Raw genomic sequence first — 21492 nt, 5'->3', positions numbered from 1 at the left:
CCAAAAGCACAGGGAACCAAAGAAACAAATAGATCAATTGGACTACATCAATTAAAAACTTCCATGCATCAAACAACACAATCAACAGAGTGAAAAGATAACCCATGAAATGGAAGATAATATTTGCAAATCATCTGTCTGATAAGGGGTAAATATCCAGGATGTAGAAACAATTCCTACAACTCAACAAAAAAAGCCCCAAACAACCTAATTAAAAAATAACGGACTTGAATAGACATTTCTCCAAAGATATACAAACGGCCAATAAGCACACAAAAAAGATGCTCAGCATCACTAATCGTTAGGGAAATGCAAATCAAAACTACAAGGAGATACCACTTCACACTCATTAAAATTATTATAAAGAATATCAGAAAATAACAGGTGTTGGCAAGGATGTAGAAAAACTGGAACTCTTGTGCACTGTTGGTGGGAATGTAAAATGGTGCAGCTGCTAAGGAAGATAGTATAGTGGTTCCTCAAAAAATGAAAAAAAATTACCACAAGACCCAGCAATTCCATATATACCATTTTTGTATATATATAAAAAAATGGAAAGCAGGGTCTTGAGCAGATGCATTTCCAACTTCAAAAAGGAAGGAAATTCTGACACATGCTGCAACATGGATGAACCTTGAGGGCATTCTGTTAAGTGAAATATGCCAGTCACGAAAGGACAAGTACTGTATGATTCCACCTATATCAAGTATCTAGAGTAGTTCACAGAGACAGAAAGTAGAATGCTGATTGCCCAGGGTCAGGGGGAGGGTAGAATGGGGAGCGTGTTGAATGGTACCATTTCAGTTTTGCAAGATGAAGAGTTCTGGAGATGGATGGTGTTGATAGCAGCACAACAATGTAAATGTACTTAATGCCACTGAACTATATTTTTGAAGATGACTTAGATGGTAAATTTGATGTTATATGTATTTTATCACAATTAAAGATAAACTTTAAAAAGTTAGATCTATTTATTGCCTAGAGAGCCTAGAGAGGTAGCCATTAATATATTATCAAATAAAAAAAGCAAAAGGCAGCTAATACCTGTAAGTAGTGCAGTCTCATTTTTTAAGCCTACACCAAAGAACCCTGTGTGCATGAACTCCTGCAGATGTCTGTTCAGGCACAGTAAAGCACAGGACAAAGGACATAACTCAAGTTATTCAGTGCTAGGACTGGAAGAAAGGAGGAGAGGCTATTTTCATCATCATCTTCAAATACCTCAGTACTGCTAGAATATGCCAGTGAACTTTTTAATTTTTACAGTTAAAAAAACAGAAAAACAATACATACCCATTCCTGCTGCTATAACTGGCACAGGCAAATCATAATTGTACAGAAGAAAAGACAACATGAGGAAGTCAATGTAACTTCGATGACTAGGCAGCAGAACAACAGGATGCTCCTGGATGGCTCTTTGTAGCTTGAAAGTAAATGTTACATTTTGAATAATTTCAGTTGTCATGTTATCAAATCACATCTCAAATCAGAAAACAGAAGAATAAGTCTACGTTTAGAGGGAACACCCATCCTCTTTTTCTGCCTTCTTACCATACACATAAACGATTTGCTCTGATAAGGTAAAAGTACTGTTTCTAGTTACACGATTTCATATAATGCAAGAATATTAAAAATGTACATTTTTATGGATCAGAATAATGATAACAGTGATGATCGCTAACATATATTAGTTGGGCACTATATTAGCATCATTTTATATACAGTTATCTTACGTGCTTTGTTTAATACCACATAATTAACAAGGTCTAAGCCTTAGCTTTCTTGTTTGTAAAATGGTCATGCATCCAATAAATGGCAGAGCTGTGAATGGAACCCAAGTCAGTCTGACTTAAAAAGCCAACTGTTAACCACTGTATTGAATTGGTTGGTTGTAGTAAGAGAAAACAAAGCTTCTCTTGGAGAGATTAAAAAAAATCTACAAATTCATAGGACAAGGTGAGAAGAATGGTATTTCTCTATGTGCTGGACTCACTGCCAGGGTGAATGGGTGTCATGTGGCTGGGAGGGATAATTTGAGTTTCCAAATATACTCCTCAGGCCATCAATCTCAAGATTCACTGGTATCCATGTGTTATCTGTTTTTTTGAAATCTAAATGTAACAGAGGCCAGGTAATCTGTGATCATCACTTAAGAAATGGCTCACCAACACCCTTGGTCCCAAACACTGTAACATTCTCTGACAGATTCAGGGTATACGTCGGCAATCTCGAAAACAGTCAGTAGGAAGAAGAAATATTTGACAGGAAAGTAAATGACTGAATTAAAACAAAATATTAAAAGGGATGAGGAGGAAGGCAAGTGAAGTTAAGAGCTTTCCTAGAAGAAAAATAATATAAAACACAAATAAGTAAAAATACTCTTCATTAGGAAAGCTCTTTATGAAATTAGAAAAGTCATCATTTGGCAATCATTAACATAATAATTCAGGCAAAAATCATCAGTGGGTGCAAAAACGAGCGGGGTAAAGTATGATGCAAAACAGGGTATTTAGCCATTTTCAAAGAGTCTTTTCACAAGATATTCATTAATTATAAAGGGAAAAAATAATAACTTTACAGCAGAGAAACCTGGCAGTCATAATGATAACCAACTGATGGAAGTGAAACATCTCCAGTAATGAAACCGACAGGCACCATGCACTGCTGACACGACGCACTGAGAAGAATGCATCGCTTCCGGGGTGTTCCTAGCAAAGGTACACAACCCGAGCCCAATACTGAGATAACATCAGTCAAATTCAAACCATTTCACACTTCAAAATAATTAGCCTGTTCTTAAAAAAAAAAAAAATTAGCATGAGACACAAATACAGATACTAAGGAATTATTTTAGATTAAAAGAGTCTAATACGGAAGTGGATACAGAAGAAAGCTGAACACTTTCTAGGATTTCTAGTGCAACACATGAGCTAGGATTTTCTTTAGCTAGACAGGACATGACTGGGACAACTGGTGAAATATGAGTCAGGTCTGTATTACTAGTATTGGATCAATGTTAATTTCCTTATTTTGATACTTGTACCATAAGATAATGCCCTTAATTATAGGAAAAACACAGCAGAGTATTAGGAAAAGGATAAAGGAAATGCTGTAAGGGAATCTAGGTGAAGTATATATATACAGGAATTCTTTGTATTTCTTTTGTAACGTTACTGAATATCTGACATTAAGTTAGTCTATAAGTCTTACTTGACTAAGTTAGTCTGAAGCCTGTAGGTCTGCAGTTAAAAGGAAACAAAAAAACAGAAAACAACCTTCAGAGATGCACATCCTCTTCTGCCTAGACTGGAGGCCTGATGATTAGGCCCTAGGCTTTTGATTGACCAAGTGAGCTGTCCATGAGTTGATTAAATTGTGAGGGGTTGAAAAAGAGACTGTTTTTTTTTTTTTGTTTAATTTTAAGATGAGACTTTTATTTATTTATTTTTTAACAATCAATACTCACTTTCTGAATACCTTCTTCATTTACACACACCTTCGAGAAAATTTGTTTAAATACTTTGCTCAGGGTGAAGGCAAAAAACCGAATGGCTCCAAGACGCAGTTTGTGACTCATTTCGTCTAAAATCTCACTCACTTCCTCTCGGAGGACATCCACAGATTGAAGGGATTCCTTGGAAAGCTAAAAGGAAAGGAAAAGCAGGAATAATTTCTAACAACAATAACAAAAAAGTCAGAAAGCTTTACTCAAACCAGTATGACTAGTTCCAAATGGATTAATCTTCTATAACTCAAAGATAGTGTCTTCTTAATTTAAATTGACATAACTTCCCAACACAGTCATAGTAGATAAATGAGCCTATTTAAAGAAGTTTAAAGGCCAGAAATTAAAAGAAAAATGGCTTTCTAGGATAGCATTTTAGAGTGAAGAAAACACTTCACCTTTCCATTTGGTTTGTTAATAAGTTTATATCCAAACTCTAAAATAAGTTGCTGCCCATGGTCTAGTGTCCTAGCAAATAGAGGTTTCTCTCAGTGTATTGCTGCAGTGCTCCACCAGCTGGCTCAATGCTATTACAAGGTAATATACAAGATCACATTGAAATTACTGACTCAGACTACATCAGATCTATCAAGTCACAGGCACACAACGTCCCAAACTATCAAAGGATAATTAGTGAAATAAAGAATCTCACAATGGAACTTATTTTATTCACATGGCCCTCTAGCTCGTTTGTAAAGAAAATAAAATGTTTGCTGTGTGCTGGGACTGTCAAGGGCCTGGAGATGAGCAAGTCAGTTTCTATCCTTGAGGAAGCCCTGATTTGCCCATTTTCATTGTCCCCTAAACAAGCACTTTGAAATGAAGTCTGTAGGATAAGTAATCCTTATGCTTCCCAAAGGAGAGTGCTTTGCTTTAGGATGAGCTCAGAAGCTCAGAGGATAGGTGTTGGCACCCCAATTACATGTAGTGAAGAAGTATCTTACCCTTTTTTTTCATTGAGGTAAAATTCACACAGTATAAAATTAATCTTTTTTTTTTTTTTTTGAGACGGAGTTTCGCTCTTGTTGCCCAGGCTGGAGTACAATGGTGCAATCTCGGCTCACTGCAACCTCTGCTTCCCGGGTTCAAGCGATTCTCCTGCCTTAGCCTCCCGAGTAGCTGGGATTACAGGCATGTGCCACCATGCCCGGCTAATTTTGTATTTTTAGTAGAGACGGGGTTTCTCCATGTTGGTCAGGCTGGTCTTGAACTCCCGACCTCAGGTGATCCGCCCACCTCGGCCTCCCAAATTGCTGGGATTACAGGCGTGAGCCACCACACCCGACCAAATTAATCATTTTAAAGTGAACTATTCAGTGGTATTTTGTACATTCACAAATGTTGTGCAACCACCATCTCTATCTTGCTGCATATCCTATCTTTTGGGGGGCTCAGTTCAACAGGGAGGAACTGGGATAAACTCTTTCCTCTTACCTGTGTTCCTTTGTTTTACTCAGGTTACCTGAAACAGTGATTGTACCAAAAAAAAAAAAAAAGTTTATAAATATAGTCAGAAGAGAACTCATACTGAATGGATTGAAGACTAAATGAACTGTTGAGGAACTAAAGACAGTGGCCACAGAATAATGGGAAAGTTTGAGAAGTAAAGGGATGACATGAATTAAAGCAAAAAATGCTCTCCCTAGATGCAAAAGTCCTGGACCTGTTTTTTTGTTTTTATTAATTAGCATTCCACTTTTAAAAAATTGTGTTGGCTGGGCGTGGTGGCTCACGCCTGTAATCCCAGCACTTTGGGAGGCCGAGGCAGGTGGATCACGAGGTCAGGAGATTGAGACCATCCTGGCTAACACGGTGAAACCCTGTCTCTACTAAAGAATAGAAAAAAAAAAAATTAGCCGGGTGTGGTGGTGGGTGCCTATAGTCCCAGCTACTCGGGAGGCTGAGGCAGGAGAATGACGTAAACCTGGGAGGCGGAGCTTGCAGTGAGCCAAGATAGAGCCACTGCTTCCAGCTTGGGCGACAGAGCGAGACTCTGTCTCGAAAAAAAAAAAAAAAAAAAAAAATTGCATTAAAATACACATAACAGAAAATATGCCATTTTAACCATTTTTAAGTATACAGCTCAGTGGTGTTAAAGCCTCGGACCTGTTTATAGACCAAACAGAAGAAGGTCCCTGAGAGAAAGGCTGAAGATAGAGGAAAGGGAGCAGATGCATGCCAAAGGTCTCAGAAGAGGCTGGACGGGATGACTTCCAGACCACAGGGGTGTGGCTAGCTGTGACCAGGAGAGCAGGCACCTTTTCTCTGAGACTGGACTAAAAGGGACAGATGGAAGAAGGGATCCTGAGGCTGCAGAATGTGGATCTGTATAACTCACCCACTCTCCCAGAGCAGCCAGACACCTGGTTATAGGAACAGAGAAGGTGAGTTGGCAGATTCCAGGCTGCTTTTTTCCTGGTCAGTCTGGAAGGAAAGATTGCAAAGGAGAATTAAGGGTTGGTGAAACAGCTATTCAGATAATCCTAACAACAGCTGGACAGGAAGAAAGGGCAGAGGGCAGAGGGCAGAGGGAAAATAGAGGAATCAAGGGACTGGTAAGAGGGATGAATTTCAGGAAACACAGCCATGAAAGGAAGTATAACTGTAAACCTATGGAAATAGTTCAAGCCAGAGATGGTACAGAGCCAAACAAGGGTAATGACAGGTGCTAAAGAGAAGGGCAGGGCAGAGTGATGGTTCAGTTTTGTTTTGGGCAACAGAATGGGTGGTGGGGCCATCCCTGAAATAGACACCACAGCTTAGGGATGGAAGGCAGTAAAGTACAGGGGCTAAGAATTAGTTAGCTATACAGATTCTGAGGTGTATGTGGGACATACAGATTAGATGTCCAGCAGAGAACTGGACAGTTGGAGATAAAAAGTCTGAACCCCAATAATCTAGGAACAGCTAGAGCTATTGACTGGATACCACCAAGCTATAGATGGAAAGTGAAATGATGAGAATGATGGATAAAATGGACCAGGGAGGCAGCAGCAGGGAGGTAAGAAGCGTGAAGCTTCAACTCTGAGAAGCACTTATGGGGCAGACAGAAGAACTTATGAAAGAGATCAATGAGGACCATCTAACAAGAGATGTCACAGAATAAAACCAGATGTCACAGAAGTCAAGGTAAGATGATCCTGAAGAAGAGAGTGTGTAACAATAAAAGACACAGCAAAAGACAACGTGGAGATGAAGGGGCCCCTTGGAGATCCATGGTAACCTTTACTAGATAAGCTTCAGCAATCTGCTAAAATTGGGACCTGAATGGAAAAGGCAGACACCACATGCAGCCCACTCTTCTGAGAAGCAGGAAAAGTAGGGAAAGAGGGAAATGAGGCAGAATACATGGCCAAGGGAGGACTTTTCCCTAGATGGAAAATCATCGTGCCATCTTGAGCCAGTGGAAAGGGCTGACAGGTAGGAAAGACAATACCCTTGGGAATTAGAACGAAATGAATAGATCAACAACACAGGTGAACAGGCTGGCTTGCTTGAAGGAAATGCTTTCTCCGTGACTGCAGCAGAGCAGAAGACAACTGATCTCTTACTCTATGCAATTAGGCTTTTCATTTGCCCAGCAGATACACCTTCATAGAAACCTAATATAAGACTTAACAGATGAGCAATAGTCTTATAACTAACTCCTCGCTTCATTTTTCTGACTCTTCGGTCTCTTCTCCACATTATAAACTTGAGACATCTCTTAAATGCAAAAGTAATCACATCTTTCCTTGGCTAAGACCCCTTCAACGGCTACTATTGTATTCTGTGAGATAAAGGCAGACTGAGTTAGAAAGGTGGCAGCAGAGGTGGAAATAGACAGGAAGAGACATTTAACAGAGAAAATTGGCCGGGCGCAGTGGCTCACGCCTGTAATCCCAGCACTTTGGGAGGCCGAGGCGGGCAGATCACGAGGTCAGGAGATCGAGACCATCCTGGCTAACACAGTGAAACCCCGTCTCTACTAAAAATACAAAAAATTAGCCGGGCGTGGTGGTGGGTGCCTGTAGTCCCAGCTACTTGGGAGGCTGAGGCAGGAGAATGGTGCAAACCTGGGAGGCGGAACTTGCAGTGAGCCAAGATCGCGCCACTGCACTCCAGCCTGGGCAACAGAGTGAGACTCCCTCTCAAAAAAAAAAAAAAAAAAAAAAAAAGAAGAGAAAATTAGCAGTCTTAGTGACTGATAGCGTATGAAAGAAAAGCAGGAAGTTGAAGATGGCATCCAGACTTGTGGTGGTTTGGTCAACCAGTGCATGGAGGGGCCATTCCTGGAGACAGGGAAAACTGGGTGGAGGTAGGAGGTAATATATCTTAGACACCTGGCTCAGGGGTAGGGGTGGGAGGGGTAAAGAGTTTGACTTATACATCTTGAATTTGAGGTGCTTTGGAATTTCCAAGTGGATATTCTAGTAGACATATAAAAACAGATACATGAAACTCAAAAGAGATCTGGGCTGAAGGAATAGATATTATTTATCTATGTTCTTATTATGTTATTATTTATAATAGGGAGATGTCAGCATAAGGAAAGTACTTAAAATTCTGGCAATTAATAAAACTGCCCAGTGACTGGGTAGAATAAAACCAGAGGCTGGAATAAAATCCTGACGCATTCCATCATTTAAAGAGACAGGCAAAGGAAAAGCCCATAAAAGCAAATGAGGAATGATTAAAAACACATGGGGCTTAGGGTGATGGTATGGTGTCATGAAAAGAAAGGAGAAAGAGCAAGAGCCAATGACTATTACAGCTTTGAAATAGGTAGAAGTTACCCATAAGGAAGTCATTTACAACCTCAGAAAGAGCCATGACAGTGGATGAGAAACTGGATTCCAGCAAGTTGAGTAGTAAATGAAGGGTGAGGAGGTGTGATGATAAGCATGGACAACATGGCCAATTTTGAGCCAGGTACAGTGGCTCACACCTGTAATCCCAGCACTTTAGGAGGCCAAGGCAGGAGGATTGCTTGAGGTCAGGAGTTCAAGCTCAGCCTGGGCAACATAGCAGGATCCTGTCTCTACAAAAAATTTTAAAAAACAAAACAAAAAAAGCTGGGCATGGTGGCACATGTCTGGGGTTCAAGCTACTTAGGAGGCTGGGGCAGAAAGATCGCTTGAGCCCAGGAGTTCAAGGTTACAGTGAGCTATGATCACGCCACTGTACTCCACCCTGGGTGACAGAGAGATCCTGTCTCTAAAGAATAAAACAAAACAAAAAACCCCCCATCAATTTCTTAAAAGAGGAGGAGAGAGGTAGAGGTGCGGGAAGAAAGAGACAGTAACTACAGAAGGCATGGGGTTAAAGGATGTAGGTCTATTTAAACTGGGAGAGAAGTAAATATGCTAAATGCTGATGGGAGAAGAGCTAATAAAGAAGTAGTTGAAGAAATAAGAAGGGATAGTCAGGAGAGCAAAGTTCCTGAGGATGAGGGAGAGGGTGGAATTTAGAACAAAGGAATAGGGTAGGGATTAAACTCAAACAAGAAAAGGGATTCCTTCTATTTTAACAGGAGAAAATAATGAGTACTGGATGCAGGTAAATTGGTAGATTTGATCACAGAAAGTTGAGAGAGCACTAACAATAGTTTAAATTGTCTTTGTGGTCGGGAGCAGTGGCTCGAACCTGTAATCCCAGTGCTTTGGGAGGCTGAGGTGGGCAGATTACCTGAGGTCAGGAGTTCAAGACCAGCCTGGTCACCATGGTGAGACCCCCATCTCTACTGAAAATACAAAAAATTAGCCAGGCGCAGTGGTGGGTGCCTGTAATCCCAGCTACTTGGGAGGCTGAGGCAGGAGAATCGCTTGAACCTGGGAGGCGGAGATTGCAGTGAACCGAGATTGTGCACCGCACTCCAGTCTGGGAGACAGAGGGAGACTCTGTCGCAAAAAAAAAAAAAAAAAAAAAAAAAAAATTTTCAGCCGGACGCAATGGCTCACGTCTATAATCCTAGCACTTTGGGAGGCCAAGGAGGGTGGATCACGAGGTCAGGAGATCGAGACCATCCTGACTAACAAGGCAAACCCTGTCTCTATTAAAAATACAAAAAAAAATTAGCTGGGCATGGTGGCAGACACCTGTAGTCCCAGCTACGCAGAAGGATGGTGTGAACCCGGGAGGCAGAGCTTGTAGTGAGCCGAGATCGCGCCACTGCCCTCCAGCCTGGGTGACAGAGCGAGACTCCGTCTCAAAAAAAAAAAAAAAATTTTTCATTGTGACACTGGAAGAAAAACCATCTGCTGAGAGTAAGAAGAGGAGGCAGGGTTGGAAGTTCAAGGAGAGTGGGGCTGCTAAAACTCATTTTGGAGAATGAAAAACAGTTCACTAGGGAAACAGAATTACTGGGGAATAGGGAAGGCCCAGTTGTGCTGCCTAATTATGAATTTGTACAATTCCAATCTATCTTAGTTTATGTGATTTTTCTCAGCAGCACAGCCAAGTCAGAGAAACACTGGCCTGAATAAGATCTTTTAAATTGGTAACACTTAACCTGGGTGTGCATTAGAATTATTTGAGGAGCTTTAAAAAAAAGCAGAAGGCTGGGCATGGTGGCTCTGCCGGTAATCCAGCACTTTGGGAGGCCGAGGTGGGCGGATCACCTGAGGTCAGGAGTTTGAGACCAGCCTGGCCAACATGGTGAAACCCTGTCTTTACTAAAAATACAAAAATTAGCCGGGTGTGATGGCAGGCGCCTGTAATCCCAGCTACTTGGGAGAGAGATGCCTGGGTCCTATCCCAGACCAGTTAAATCAGAATCTCTGTAGATGGGACCATGGCCTCATTTTTAAAAATTCACTAATTCAGCAAATATTGATTGAATGTCTACTATGTGTTAGGCACTGGGAATACGGCAGTGAAAAAAGAGACAGGAATTCTTGCCTTCGTGGAGTTTACCTCCTAGTAGATAATAATAGTAACTTTTGCAAAAGTTCTCCAAGTGCTTCTATAAGGAAGAACTGCTGTTGTCAGCATCTAATTGATGAGGAAACTTGACTTCACTTATGAAATAGGCCCAACCTGATAAAACTGATAGCTTCTCCAGGATATGTAAGGCCAATAAAAACAAAGGAATAGGAGCACAGCTCATATGTCCAAATCCAGAAAACAGAGAGCAGAGATAAAAATGTTCCCAAGGCCACAAACCTGAATAAACTCCAGTTAAAAGTTAAAAAAGCAAGATCTCTACAGGCCAGTCTTAGAGCATGAGAGGCAAATTCAAAGCTTGACAACTGTCTTTCTTCTTCACTAATTAGAAACCAGAGCAGATTCCAAGAGGTCAGAGAGGAAGTTGCAGAACAAATATGGTATAACTTGAAGTCTGGGGTAATACTCCTAAAGACAAGACTGAAGACATCTCTACTAAAAACTGGAGGTAGGCCGGGTGTGGTGGCTCACGCCTGTAATCCCAGCACTTTGGGAGGCCAAGGAGAGCAGATCACAAGGTCAGGAGATCAAGACCATCCTTGCTAAGACGGTGAAACCCCGTCTCTACTAAAAAATACAAAAAATTAGCCGGGCGTGGTGGCTGGTGCCTGTAGTCCCAGCTACTCGGGAGGCTGAGGCAGGAGAATGGCATGAACCTGGGAGGCGGAGCTTGCAGTGAGCCGAGATCGCGACACTGCACTCCAGCCTGGGCAACAGAGTAAGACTCCGTCTCAAAAAAACAAAACAAAACAAAACAAAACAAAAAAAACTGGAGGTAACAGGCAAAGTCAGGGAGAGGCCTTAAACATGAACGGAGTCAGTTCTGTCTACGGGGAAGATGAGAGGGAGCCACAATCTACATGAATAAAGAGGCAGCGCCAAATGTTAACATTTGGTAACCAACATCAAGCAAGAATACTGCAATTCTGAATGAGTTCACTCTCCTTACAAAAACACACTAGTTGCTTGCATGCTTGTTTTCCTTTAAGACATTTATAGAGGACCGAAAGAAAAAAAAAAAAAAAGGAGAGAGCATATTCCTTAGAGGAGTTTCTTAAGAATATTTTCTCTTCTGACCAGGAAAAAAATGAGGGCATGGAGCAATAGGAGACTGCTGTTAGCAAAAATGAGGCCAGTCATTCCTTGCCACACTCCCAAAGCTATGAAGAGGATCTGGGCGGGACCAAGCCCCAGGCCAGCAACGCCTGCAATGCATCCATTTATCCACCTGTGGGCCTAGACCATACAAGCACCTGGGTGATATGACATGGAGGGCTAGCGATCAGGAAGCTCCTGCCCACCAAATACCTTCATTTTGATGTCTTCAAATCACACAGCTATAACAGAACTTAAGTTTCCCTCCCAAACTGGTTCCCTCTTAAGCTCCCTATTTCAGTGAACGGCTTTATCATCCCTGACTCTTTCTTTTCCTTCCATTCCTACACCCAACTGGTCATAAATGATGTAGACCCCACCTCTCAAATCCCTTAAATCTCTCCATTTCTCTGTTTCTACAACCACTCCCTAGTCTAGGCAACTATGACTGCACAAAGGGATTATTCCAAGAGCATCACAAGCAGACTTCCTGTCTAGTTTTAGCAGAATGGTTTTTCTAAAACATTAGCCGATTGTGTCACACTGTATCTTGAAACCTTTCAACATCTTTGCACTGTACTAGGATAAAATACAATCCAACATGGTTTACAAAGTCCTTCACAACATGACCCTCTTACCTCTCTAGGCTTATTTCTTATTATCATCCCTTCTTTGCTCTTTGGTCTCGTCATACTGAACTAGTTTCAGTACAGTGAAAGTAAACTTTTTGCAAAAGTTCTACAGGTGATTCTAAGGGGAAGCCAGTGTGGAGAACCACTGTTGTTAGCATCTAATTGATGAGGAAACTTGAATGCACTTAATGGAACAGGCTCAACCTATCGCCTACCAGAGAAAACTGATAGCTTCTCCAAGAGAAAAGTACAAGTCTTTTCATGGCTTCGGTCCTTAAAATAAGCCAGTGGCTCCCAAACTTTGCTATACTTTGGAATCACCTGGGCTTCTTTAAAAACTACTGATATTCCCTTCCTGGACATTTTTATTTAATTGGCATGGGGATGATATGGGGATTTTGAAAAGCTCCCTGGGTAATGCTAATGTGAAGGTTTGAAAACCATGGGAATAAGTTATTTGTTTGGCTTGAATACTCTTTCCCCACTTCACCTGCAAAATCTCTAATTATCTCTTAGGCCTCATTAAAAAAAATCACTTCCTTGACTCCCTACACCAAATGAGTTGCCCCTATAATTAATTAGCGCCCCTGCACACTGGGCTCCCACTAGCATGTCTCGTATCATATTTCACTTATGCCCAGACGACATATTTCACTTACACTCAACTCGCTCACTGTTAGACCTCTAGTCTAGTGTCTAGCAAGAGGCTAACACACACGGATACAGTAATTATTTGATAAATGTGATGAATACAGCTCAGCCTAAAAGGATATATTAAAGATAGCAAAATAAGTTATAGAATTAAGAACTTGTTGACAATGAACAAATCTGGCCACAGTTGAAGAGGGAATCACTTACCTGTTTAATGACATAATGAATCTCCTCAGAATTGAGAACACTACATTTAATATCAATTGGTTTACATGGAGTAATTCCCTTATAGACAAGAGGTGTGTAGCATTTCATTGCAAATTTCAAGTCACTGACATGCCTCCTCTCTTCTAAAATATCTTCAAACTCATCCCACTTTTTGAGCTCCTTCTGTGGATAAGACAAGAAAGTAATGAGCACATACTGTAAAATAAATCAGGACAGATTAAAGACTACATTGGTAAGGTTTCATCTTTGACAAAATTTTACTCTATGACATGTGAACAGGAGCAGAGTGTTCTGACGTTAGATTTTCATATAGTAAAAAAAGAGATGTAAAGAAAATTAGGATCAATAAATTGATACTGAGTTATAATATTTTATTATATTTCTGATTGCTATCATTGTCAGTATCTCTTTGGGAAATTTAATGAAGACAGCAAAGATGAGACATTAAGCCCTAGAGTAATCTGATCAACTTTACATAGTTTCACCTGCCACACTGACAAACCTGTTCCATTTGCCTCTACTTAGCTTTAAAAATTACATTAAAACAAACATTTGAAACTCAAATCATATAAAATAAAACAAAACCATATGGGTGCAAACAAAAGGAAAAATCATTCCAGAAACAAGCGCTCCAATAAAAGGTACTGTTGAGCAGTATATTGCTGTGATAACTTTCTTTTCTTCTTTTCGAGACAAGAGCTTATTGTCTTGCTCAGGCTGGAGTACAGTGCCACCATTATATAGCTCACTACAGCCTTGAACTCCTAAAGCAATCCTCCCTCCTGCCTCAGCCTCTCGAGTAGCTAGGATTACAAGTGCATACCACCAAGCCCAGTTAATTCTTAATTTTTTTTGTAGAGACAGAGTCTTGGCTGGGCGTGGTGGCTCATGCCTGTAATTCCAGCACTTTGGGAGGCTAATCTCAATCCTCCACACTTCAAGCAGGATTGCTTGAAGCTGGGCATTCAAGACCAGCCTGGGCAACATAGCAAGACCCCATCTCTACAAAATAAAATAATAATAATAATAATAAAGAGGTACAGTCTTGCTCTGTTGCCCAGGCTGGTCTCAAACTCCTGGCTCAAGCAATCCTCCCACCTTGGTCTCCCAAAGTGCTGGGATTACAGGTGTGAGCTATTGTGCCTGGCCTGTGACAAATTTTTTATTTCTTATTCAGCCCCTGCCATTCAGCTTCTATCCAACCAGCCCCTGAAACTGCTCTTTACACGTCTACCAATGACTTCTGATTTGTTAATTTTTTAAAAAGTACTTTTCTGATTACAAAAGTAGTAGTAATGATAATAATTAAAGCTAACACGTATAACTGCTTACAAAGAGTCAGGACACTTGTCATATGTGCTGACACTAAAGTGTTAGGTGCAAATGCTTTAGAGGCTTAGGCACCACTCTTTTATGAAAGCTCTCCCAGAGTCCCGAATGGAATCATTCATATTTTCCCTGTCACTTCTTTTCCCACTAACTACACCTATTATGGTATGTATCCCACAACACTGTAATTGTATGCATGTCTGTCTCCCTACTAAAATGAAATTATCTCGAAGGTAGGAAAGTTCATTTCCTCTTTGTATTTCCAACATCTGGTTTTATTTGGAATATAGCATAATTGGTCAATAACTGAACCCAATAACTGAAAGATGAAATGTTGAGGTAATAGAAGAAAATACAGAATGTTAACTGAGACCACAATTTGGCATAAGAATATAAGTGGCAGCAAATAGCATTTATGAGGAGTTTATAAAAGGGTGGCAGGTGAAACATAAAAACATGAACATTTTTATGTCCATATATAGAGAGACTATATGAAGGAAAGGTCTTTTCACTGTTGGAGTTCTCATGTAAAGTTGCAATCCTTGTAATAAATACTCTTGCTTATAAGGCTGGAAAACTTTCTCAAATCCCACATTTCTCATTAATAAATATATAGTTGTATCAGTTTGAGCTCTATAGACTGCAGCCAACTACCATTATATCATTTTAGGGCTTAAAAACAAGAACTTCCCATTTAGTGGTCCTGGGAGTGGAAGGAGAAAAGGATCAGAATCAGCTGGGAATATATGTATACACATATATAGTCATGCACTGTTTAACAACAGAGATACACTCTGAGAAATGCATTAGTAGGCAATTTCATCATTGTACAAACATCACAGAGTGTGTTTACACAAACTCAGATGGTATAGCCTACTACATACCTAGGCTATATATAGTATAGTGGTTAGCCTATTGCTCCTAGGCTACAAACCTGTACAGCATGTTACTGTACTGAATGCTATAAGTGATTGTAACACAATGGTACGAATTTACACATATAAACACAAAAAAGATACAGCAAAAATATGACATTATAATCTTATGGGACCACCATCATATACTGACTAAAACGTTGTTATGTATCATGTGACTCTGTGTGTGTGTGTGTGTTTATACGTATATATAGCTGACCCTTAAACAACACACATTTGAACTGCACAGGTCCACTTACATGAGGATTTTTACATTTAAGTTTTTTTTTTTTCAATAGAGACGGGGGTCTCGCTATGTTGCCCAAGCTGGTCTCAAACTCCTGAGCTCAAATTATCTTCCCACCTTGGCCTCCCAAAGCGCTGGATTACAGGCGTGAACCACCACGCCTGGCGTATATGAGGATTTTCTGCTTCTGCCACTCCTGAGAGGGCAAATCCAACCCCTCCTCTTCCTCCTCCTCCTCAGCCTACTCGATGTGAAGTGACGAGGATGAAGTGGATTAATGACGATCCACTTCCACTTGATGAATAGTAAATATATTTTCTCTTCCTTATGATTTTCTTAGTAACATTTTCTTTTCTCTAGCGTACTTTATTAAGAATACAGTACATAATACACATAACATATAAAATAAGCCTTAATGAATTGCTTATGTTATCAGCTAGGTCAACAGTAGGTTACTACTAATGAAATTTTTGGAGAGTCAAAAGTTATTTGTGAATTTTCGACTGTGCAGAGGGTTGGTGCCCCAACTCCCACGTTGTTCAAAGGTCAACTGTACATATATAAACACAGACATGTATGGGAGCGAAGGAGTCTTCAGGATAAGAACCCCTGAGGGAAACTAGCAGGCATGTATACTTTGAAAAAGCTTGCCAAATACGATCATCTACAATCCTTCCGTGGTTCTGTTACTTGCAAGGTGGACTTACATCAAGTCCACCTGTCTTAGCATATGACCCCAGGCTCTTCATGACCCCCACCTCCTGCCTCATGACCATTCCTCTTAATCCAATAGTCCAGCTATGCCAAGACCTGCAGTTCCCTAAACACACTATGTGTTCCCAGATCTCTGTTCAAGTTGCTCCCTCTACAGAATAGCATTCATTCTCAAATATCTGAATGCCTATGTGCTTGACACTGTGGTATGTGCTGAGGATATAGTGGTGATCAAGAGAGAGACAGTCTCTTTTATGAAGAACAAGGTGGATGGTGGTACCAGTTATTGAGAGGGGCATTTACAAATGCTCCTTCCGCACTGTTCACCTGTGAAATATTTAGCCATCAACCAGAGCTTGTGTTTACCTCTTTTGTGTCCCATATTCTGGTTCTCCCCTTTACCTAGATTGAACAGGTCATCCTTTCCTTTCAGTCTTTACTGAACCCTCAGTAATCGGATTTTCAAGATGGTCTCTAAAACACTTCATTAAACTCGTATTTGGTGCCTCCCTTACAAGACTGTGAACTTCTTATCTGGTAGATAAGGTGTCCTATACATTTCTGTACTCCCAGTTTCTAGTATGAACTCAAGCTACTGTAGAATGAAAAAATAAATTACAGAATGAAGTCACTTTTTGAACCCTATCGATGATGGCTCCTCAGTATTCACAGGATAAGGCTCAAATCTCCCCATTCTGGCCCTTACCCGATGTCGAATCCAGTGTGTTTTTTTTGAGATGGAGTCTCTCTGTTGCCCAGGCTGGAGTGCAGTGGCACGATCTCAGCTCACTGCAAGCTCCGCCTCCCGGGTTCACGCCATTCTCCTGCCTCAGCCTGCTGAGCGGCTGGGACTACAGGCGCCCGCCACCATGCCCGGCTAATTTTTTGTATTTTTAGTAGAAACGAGGTTTCACCGTGTTAGCCAGGATGGTCTCGATCTCCTGACCTCGTGATCCACCTGCCTCGGCCTCCCAAAGTGCTGGGATTACAGGCGTGAGCCAACGCGCCCGGCCGAATCCAGTGGTTTTAAACTCAGGCTGCACATTAAAATAACCTGGGGGCACTTCAAAATAAATACTGATATCCAGGTTCCACCTGTAGAGATTTCTTATTAATTTGGTCTGTGAGTGCTGCTCAGCTGTCCGAATTCTTTTTAAAAATACTCCAAGTGATTCCTATGTGCAGCTAGGGTTGAGTGTTCCTGCTCATTAATTGGCCTTCCCTATACCATGCTTGAGAAGTTTTTACTATCATTAAGTAAGTAAATTTACATGGCTACTCACTCAGGAACATAACACAAAGAAGAACCCAAGTAAGCCTTAGGGGAATTATCTCTCCCCCATCTTACTTAGTAGAGCAGGCCTCTCCCTATTGCTAGTGAAATAGGCCTTTCTTATACCTCCCTTTTAACTGCTCTGGAGGATCCACTCAATAGTGACTGAGAGCTCACAGTGTACCAGGCACTGTTTTACAGGCTGTGAATACAGCATGAACAAGGCAGGCAGGGACTGCACTGAGAGCCTACGTGTCCTTATGGAAAGACAGACAACAAATAAACAAGGTAAATTCATTTAGTGATACCACCAGTAGTATGTTGGTCAATGTTTAACCATTTAACGCTTGATATGGGAGAGCTCTGAGTTATAGCATTTGTCAATTTTTGTGGGATATACGCTCCCACCAGGGCAAATTTAAAGCTACCAATCTGACCCCAGCAAACGCAAAGCTGGGGAGAAACGAGCAGTAGCACACAGTTATACAGGATCTCCACCTTCCAGCACGACAGACAAATAATCTCAAGAGCACAGGTAATAGTATAATAATGAGAAAATGCTAAGTTATCAGTATTTATTACCTTTTTTAAAAACAGGATTTAATCGTAAATTTATATAATTTAATATTTAATTTTTTTTTTTGAGACAGAGTTTCACTCTTGTTGCCCAGGCTGGAGTGCAATGGTGCGATCTCGGCTCACTGCAACTTCCGCCTCCCGGGTTCAAGCGATTCTCCTGCCTCAGCCTCCCGAGTAGCTGGGATTACAGGCATGCGCCACCATGCCCAGCTAATTTTGTGTTTTTAGTAGAGACGGGGTTTCTCCATGTTGGTCAGGCTGGTCGCGAGCTCCCGACCTCAGGTGATCCGCCTGCTTTGGCCTCCCAAAGTGCTGGGATTACAGGCGTGAGCCACAGCGCCCGGCTATTTAATTTTTAATAATGGCTGTGTTTTAAGAATGGGCTCACAAACTTCATGAAAATTTAACAATCAGCTCTTGCAAGCCAATAGAAGACTGCTGTAGCACACCACTGGAAAGAGAATATAAGGAAAATAAAGCTGGGGTCAGGGCATGGTGGCTCACCCTGTAATCCCAGTGATTTGGGAGGCCAAGGCAAGAGGATCAATCGTTTGAGACCAGAAGTTTGAGACCAGGTTGGCAACATAGTGAGGCCCTGTCTCTACACAAAATAAAAAAAAAAATCAGTCAGGCGTGGTGGTATGCGCCTACAGTCCTAGCTGCTAGGAGGTTGAGGAGGGAGGATCACTTGAGCTCAAGAGTTGGAGGTCACAGTGAGCTATGACTATGCCACTGCACTCCACTCTAGGTGACAGAGCGAGACCCTGGCTCTAAAAATAATTAATTAAAAAGCCAAAAATTAACAACAACAAAAAAAGAAAATTAGGCAACTAATGAGGAAAATGAAGAATAGTGATTGGAGAGCTGTTTTAGATTCAATGGTTGTGGAAGGCCTCTCTGAGGAAGTGATATTTGAGTTGGGACCTCAATAATACAAAGAGCCAGCAATAAAACTTCTGAGAAAACATAGCATGCCACACAGAAGGGACTATGAGCATTCGAGGGAAGAGCATGTTTACTGTCTGAGAAACAGAAGGCCAGGGTGGCTAAAGCCCAGTGAACAAGAAGATTAGTAAAGTCAGAGCAATAGCAGTTAAGAGATCATGTACAGTCTTGTGGGACACTGTAAGGCATCTGCATCTTTCACTTGGACTTTAACAGGAAGTCATCATCTGGATTATGGCACACCAGTGGTTACCCATCCTCAGTCTTCTTTTCATTCTAGGGTCTCACTGAATGATTTCAGGCTCACCGATGGCTATAGATACAACCTACTTGCTGAAAAATCTATACATTTAGGCCAGACCCCCTCTCTTGCTCTGGTACCATATTTCTAACCCTACTTGGATCTCTTCCAAACATCATGGAATGTATCTGGCCCATAACATGATAATCCACAAGTTAAAAATCATTATATTTCTCTCTTACATCACAAACTGAACACACCCCAAACTGAATTCTATTACCCTGACCAAACCTGCTCCTCTCCCCATATTTCTTATCAATGAAAGGCATCATCATCTGCCCAGCTGCCAAATCATAGAAACCCAACAGTGAACTTCAGACTATGCTATTTTCCTTAGCCACCACATTCAAATGGTTCCAAAGGATGATGATTTACTGTCCTAAATGTCACATAAATTCATCAATTTCCCTTCTTCCCGGGCTCACTGTTACTGCTTCATTGCTTCTCTGGATTACTGCAATAGCATTCTAACTGATCTCCACTTTTATGCATCAGATTCCCTCCCCAACCTGATTCTCTTCCTAGAGTCTCTACTTAGGCAAAACAGGTTACCTATACAGATAATCACACCAGAAACCTATAGTCTTCTCAGACTTTCAAAAATATAAATGTACTTTGGAAGGCCAAGGCAGGTGGATCACTTGAGACCGGGAGTTCGACACCAGCCTGGCCAACATGGTGAAACCCCGACTCTACTAAAAATACAAAAATTAGCCGGGTGTGGTGGCAGGCAACTGTAATCCCAGCTACTTGGGATGCTGAGACAGGAGAATCTCTTGAACCCTGGAGGTGGAGGTTTCAGTGAGCCAAGATCGTGCCATTACACTCCAGCCTGGGTGACAGAGTGAGACACCAAGTCAAAAAAAAATACATATACACATATATATTTATATATATATGTGTGTATACACACACACATATATGTAAGATTAAGATCTCCCATAAAGTTAAGATTTTATCCCTAAGGATATGTAAACATGACACATAAAATTTCTTTAGGAAATATCTGCCTACTTCCTTACTTTGTTTCTCATGTCTCCTTTCTTCTACCCAAATCTAACTAACTAATTTTAACCCCAAATATGCAAGGGAGTAGTTTTTCTACATCAATGTCTAGGACAGTTTTCCTCTCCCTCATCTGCCATTCACAGCTCAAAAACTCAGCTCAGGCCAGGCGCAGTGGCTCATGCCTGTAATTCCAGCACTTTGGGAGGTGAGTAGATCACTTGAGGTCAGGAGTTCAAGACCAGCCTGGCCAACACGGTGAGACCTTGTCTTTACTAAAAATACAAACATTAGCAGGGCGGGGTGGCGTGTGCCTAAAATCCCAGCTACTCGGGAGGCTGAGGCAGGAGAATCGCTTGAGCCCCGGAGATGGAGGTTGCAGTGAACCAAGATCGAGCCACTGTTCTCCAGCCTGGCAACAGAGCAAGGCTGTCTCCAAAACAAAACAAAAACAAAAACGAAAACAAAAAAAAAAAAAAAAAGGAAGATCAGCTTAGGTATCACCTTTTCTTAGAAACCTTCTCCAAGTTCCCAAACTGGTCAGGTGCCCCTTCTTGTCTCTCCCACAACACGCTGTGCATGCTTCAATCATTGCCCTTACCATACTTAACTGTAATTGTTTGTTTACTTTTATGACGTTTTGTGCCCTTAAAGGCAGAGCCTGCATCTGTAACTTCTATATCTTGGAAACTGAGAATAATGAGTAGGATACTGTATATATTCCTAATGTTTGCTGCAATCAGCAGTATCGTCTATGCTTCTAAAGTGCTACTTTTAGATCAGAGTATTACACAATAACAGCGTAGCTGGGGAAATAAAAACAGCCTGAAGTACTAAGAAAAAGTAAGGTTACCGTGGAAGTAAAGGTTATCCAGTCACAAAACAGTAGTGAGAACTACCAGTAAAGAGAGGGTTGCTGTCCAGCATCAGAACTACAGAATGCTCAGATACAACTGCCATAGTTTTTCACATGAAAAAGTGGACTCAAGTCTTATTAAAGAACCGTTGGTAAAGGGGAAGTAAAACAAACAAACAAACAAACAAACAAAACCAACTCCTTCCTTTAATGTACAAAAGGAAAATTCCAGCCAATTCACAAATCAGTTGGGAGCTTAAAAAGCTACATGTTAAAAGCTGGATCTGCACAGCA

At 41.1% G+C, this 21492-nt stretch overlaps 1 protein-coding gene across 1 annotated transcript in view; it reads right to left on the bottom strand.

The window, feature by feature from the left end:
* The window catches only part of GNPAT (glyceronephosphate O-acyltransferase), a 36766-nt gene that overhangs the window by 13661 nt on the left and 1613 nt on the right, over positions 1–21492 (bottom strand). Inside the window, exons 2-4 of the mRNA XM_004028576.5 lie at positions 13015–13197; positions 3467–3643; positions 1294–1423 (exon numbers count right to left, since the gene is read on the bottom strand). Coding sequence (XP_004028625.3) covers positions 1294–1423; positions 3467–3643; positions 13015–13197 — 490 coding nt within the window. The remainder of the gene's footprint in view (positions 1–1293; positions 1424–3466; positions 3644–13014; positions 13198–21492) is intronic.

Source organism: Gorilla gorilla, chromosome 1 (assembly GCF_029281585.2).
Source record: "Gorilla gorilla gorilla isolate KB3781 chromosome 1, NHGRI_mGorGor1-v2.1_pri, whole genome shotgun sequence".
Taxonomy (NCBI): Eukaryota; Metazoa; Chordata; class Mammalia; order Primates; family Hominidae; genus Gorilla; species Gorilla gorilla.
Note: the sequence above shows the minus strand (reverse complement) of the source record. Positions and strands in the feature narration are given on the sequence as shown.